At 38.5% G+C, this 4245-nt stretch overlaps 1 protein-coding gene across 1 annotated transcript; it reads right to left on the bottom strand.

Annotated features, from left to right (window-relative positions):
- Window positions 1-240: 240 nt before the first annotated feature.
- Window positions 241-3233, bottom strand: LOC110753145 (glyceraldehyde-3-phosphate dehydrogenase, cytosolic). The gene is made up of 12 exons (XM_021953959.2): window positions 3076-3233; window positions 2918-2950; window positions 2690-2790; window positions 2467-2582; window positions 2231-2330; window positions 1649-1795; window positions 1495-1555; window positions 1313-1410; window positions 1041-1183; window positions 840-923; window positions 650-739; window positions 241-552 (listed from the first exon to the last, which is right to left on the bottom strand). Exons 1-12 carry the CDS (start codon window positions 3077-3079, stop codon window positions 507-509), a joined length of 1023 nt encoding a protein of 340 aa, XP_021809651.1. The 5' UTR covers window positions 3080-3233; the 3' UTR covers window positions 241-506.
- Window positions 3234-4245: the final 1012 nt, after the last annotated feature.

The raw sequence follows: 4245 nt of genomic DNA on the forward strand, positions 1-4245 counted from the left end.
ACAAGAAGCTTGTAAATATCTTAATTTGGAATTATATAAAACTTGATGAATTTATATCACCGGTCTGAAAAATTAGGGCAACACATGCTTAAGCATTTGGCGGCCACATAAGTTCAACCAGTAGTTCATTCAGGTCACCTGTACCAGAGTGATTCTCGAATAAAATAACCAAAGAGAATGATGGCGGATATCATAGAAAGAAACAAGGAAGAAACGGAAGCAACTTGGAACACAGCCAAATGGCAACCCCATAGCGTTTGCTTATATTATCAAACTTGTAAAACTAAAGTACAATGTCATGTTTAATTTAAATTAGCAAAATGGGGGGGTCTTCATGATAAACTGAAATGTCGAACATCAAAAATAGACAACCTGGACAGATTCAACTCACAGAGAGCACAAGATAAAGACTTCTTATTCAGAGCTCCAAACCATAACACCTAAAAACACCCTAGACTCAACCGAAAACATAGAAATCAAAGCCTTTGATCTCATCCATCCAGGATTTAGAGAGTGGATGCTACGTGCACGATCAAGTCAACCACACGAGAACTGCAAAGAAAACATTGGAAATAAGACGATGTCAGTACAGGGCGCAAGCATGCTTAAATATATAAGCAGCAAGTTAGCAAGAGGACGATGAAATTACCTGTAACCCCACTCGTTATCGTACCACGACACAAGCTTGACAAAGTTATCGTTCAATGCAATTCCAGCCTTGGCATCAAAAATGCTTGACCTACAAAAGCACCAGACATCAAATTAGCTAAATTCATGGTATGCATAAAGCACTGTAACAAAAATAAAATGCAACATGAGAGTCGGAACACTCATTTTACCTGCTGTCGCCAATGAAGTCAGTGGAGACAACATCATCTTCAGTGTAACCCAAGATGCCCTTAAGCTTGCCCTCAGACTCCTCCCTGATCATCACAGAATTAAAGATAAAATTAGAACAAAAACGCATGGTTACATTGAGGAATATAGCCAATAACAATACCAATTACAGAGCAAAACAAGAAATATATAACAAAGCTTACTTGATGGCAGCTTTGATCTGCTCATAGGTTGCCTTCTTCTCAATCCTGACAGTCAGGTCAACAACTGAAACATCAACAGTTGGCACACGGAAGGCCATACCGGTCAATTTTCCATTAAGTTGTGGCAGCACCTTTCCAACAGCCTTCACATGACACACAACACAAAAATACATTAATCAAGACAGCTAAAGAAACAAGAGCATTGTAAGCTACTTAAAAAAGAGAGCTTGTGATAGATATAAGGAAGTGTCATTCAATATGGCATCAATTACCTTGGCAGCGCCAGTGCTGCTAGGAATGATGTTGAAGGAAGCAGCACGTCCACCCCTCCAGTCCTTTGATGATGGGCCATCAACAGTTTTCTGGGTGGCTGAATCATGAAAAGGTAAAACCAACTTCGCTTAGTTTCAAAACATGTATTTCAAACTTTGTAGAGTCCGAAGCTAAATCTCACCAGTGATGGAGTGCACTGTAGTCATAAGACCCTCAACGATTCCAAATCTGTCATTGATAACCTATGGACAATTGAGAAGTAAAATTATGTACATTACAAACATTCACTGATATTGCAAATCGGTAAGCAGCAATAGAAATAAACAGACTCAAACCTTGGCAAGGGGAGCAAGGCAGTTGGTAGTGCAACTAGCATTAGAAAGAATGTCAATGTCTGGCTTGTATTCCTTCTCATTGACACCCACAACAAACATGGGAGCATCCTTACTTGGGGCAGAGATGATAACCTTCTTGGCACCACCCTGGACATGAAAACAAAACAATTCAATCCAACTAAACTAAAAAGTACATATTTGAAAATTACCCAAATGAATACCATAAGGTGTACCCTACGAGACACAATCATTAGATAAGCAACCACGGTAGCTCAATGAAACAATACAAGTGGACCCAAATTAAATAAAAGGTAATACATCCAATAGCCTATCATAGATATAAGATCAATACACAGATACACATTAAGAATTCCAAATGCCTATCATAGAAGTAAGATCAATTAACAAATACACATTACAAATTCCAAATACCTATATAGATTCAGATTCAATTAATAAGATGCAATCACTATATGGCCAATTCTGACAACCAACATAAACTTCACATGCTATTTTCTTGAATAAAATCATACTTCATTGACCAATGCAAGAGAAACACAAAACTAATGAAACGAAAGTTACCTTCAAGTGGAAAGCAGCTTTGTCCTTGTCGGTGAAAACTCCAGTGGACTCCACAATGAAATCAGCACCGGCCTCGCCCCATGGGATCTCCTCTGGGTTCCTGTACAAAAATCAAACAAAACACAACTTAGATATGAATCTCTTAGCCCATACTTCGAATCTCTTAGCCCACACTATACTAAACTGCCAAAGCAACATGATGGGTTCACATATAAGTTCAATAGATAAAAGAGTACCTGATCCCGAAAACAGTGACGGGCTTCTCGCCGAAGAGAAGGGTCTTGGAGTCCTTGACCTTGAGCTCATGGTGCTTCCATGGGCCGTGAACGGAGTCATACTTGAACATGTAGGTCTAAAAACAACCATAACCACACAAATCACTAATCGAGTCCAAACTTCAAAACCAAAAACACTAACATAAATCAAATTATACACATATCCACGGAAACATATACTGACCATGTAGTCGGTGGTGATGAAGGGATCGTTAACAGCAACGAGCTCAACATCGTCTCTCTGAAGAGCAACTCTAGCAACCAAACGACCGATTCTTCCGAACCCTAAACCATTTCAATATTTTCACTGAATCAATTTACAGATCATTTACCACAAAACAACCTCAAATCCGAGATGAATCAACCAAAAACCTAAACAGTGAACAGAAAAAAAGAAGGATCGGATCATTACCGTTGATTCCGATCTTGATCTTCTTGTCAGATCCTGATCGATATTAACAAGAACAAGGGGAAAAAAGAGTCAATAAAACGAAAACAAATCGAAAAAAAATGAAATGAAAATACAAGATCTATAGCAAAAATGGCGAAACCAATAATTGAGAGAAATACCCATGGCGATTGTATAGAGCGAAAAAAGACTGAGAATTAGATGGAGATAAGAGAGGCAGAGAAAAACTGAGTGAGGGTTTTGGATGGTAATGCGAGACAGAGAGTGATAAGTAGGAGTTTATATAGAGAGAGAGTCTACAATCGTAAAACCAATGGGTGGTTTTGATCACGTGCAGCGGTTTTTCTTGTTCAAAAAGAAAGTCAATCCGGAGCCGCTGATTACGTTTAGCGCTTTGTATTAGCCGCAGATTTACTATGAACCGCCAGTTCGCGGGTGGAGTCACGAGCGGATTTACCATAGGAAGATCACGCATTTAAGGGAGTGCGTGGAGAGCAAGGTGGTTCGAGGGCACGTGACGTGCATGAGTGTGATGGGGTCCGCACTTTTGCGTTCTGGAATATTCGGACCCAGATCCGGTGGGTGGTAGGTTTAGACGTGGTGAAATTGGTTTGGGCTTCTGAAAGAAAAGGCCAGCTAGAATAGGTTTGACGCTGGCCCAATAAAGGCCTTGGCGTGTGAGCTTTTGCTCCTGGGATGGGATTACAGGTCAAATTCTACCTAGGGTACCGTAAATATATTCTTCGCAATGTTCTAGAGAGTTCTATACTTTTCCCTCACCATTTTTTTTATTATAAATGTTTTACTCAAATCTCGTCTAAGTTTAGTAAAAAATTTGACAATAAAACAGGCACGTTTATATTCTTTTTATAAGATCGATCGTCTAAATTACTCTAAATTAACTTAATTAAGAAGATTTGAATTTTAGTATAAGGAAACATGTTCATTATCTCGGCCAACTGACTTATTTCATTTACAAAATGTGTTTAGATTAATTATATATCACGGCATGTGACAAAACCAAAATTTTATCGATTGACATAATAATATGAAGTCGAATTTCTACAACAATTTATGTCAAAATTGAATTTGAAGCTGAGGTTGGAACTTGGAATACACTCTAAAAAGACAGAATTCATAGAAGAATATGAGATGTGGTTATTGTCATGGCTGACCGGTCGATGATGTATCAACTAATTTCGGTCACATACTATGTGCCAATTCACTAATAAAATTCACATATGAATTCTTAACTCACAACCATTACAATAAGAATTGACCTTTAAACTTTCTCGAAGGACAACCTAGTCTTATGGCGTGAGCAGCAATTC

The sequence above is a fragment of the Prunus avium genome, chromosome 1, assembly GCF_965620075.1.
Source record: "Prunus avium chromosome 1, drPruAviu1.hap1.1, whole genome shotgun sequence".
NCBI classification, from domain to species: domain Eukaryota; kingdom Viridiplantae; phylum Streptophyta; class Magnoliopsida; order Rosales; family Rosaceae; genus Prunus; species Prunus avium.

Coding starts and splice junctions, on each gene's coding strand:
- LOC110753145 (XM_021953959.2), bottom strand. Junction 2,791..2,917: donor GATCAAGATCGGAATCAACG/GTAATGATCCGA, acceptor GAAATGGTTTAG/GGTTCGGAAGAATCGGTCGT. Junction 2,331..2,466: donor GTCACTGTTTTCGGGATCAG/GTACTCTTTTAT, acceptor ATTTTTGTACAG/GAACCCAGAGGAGATCCCAT.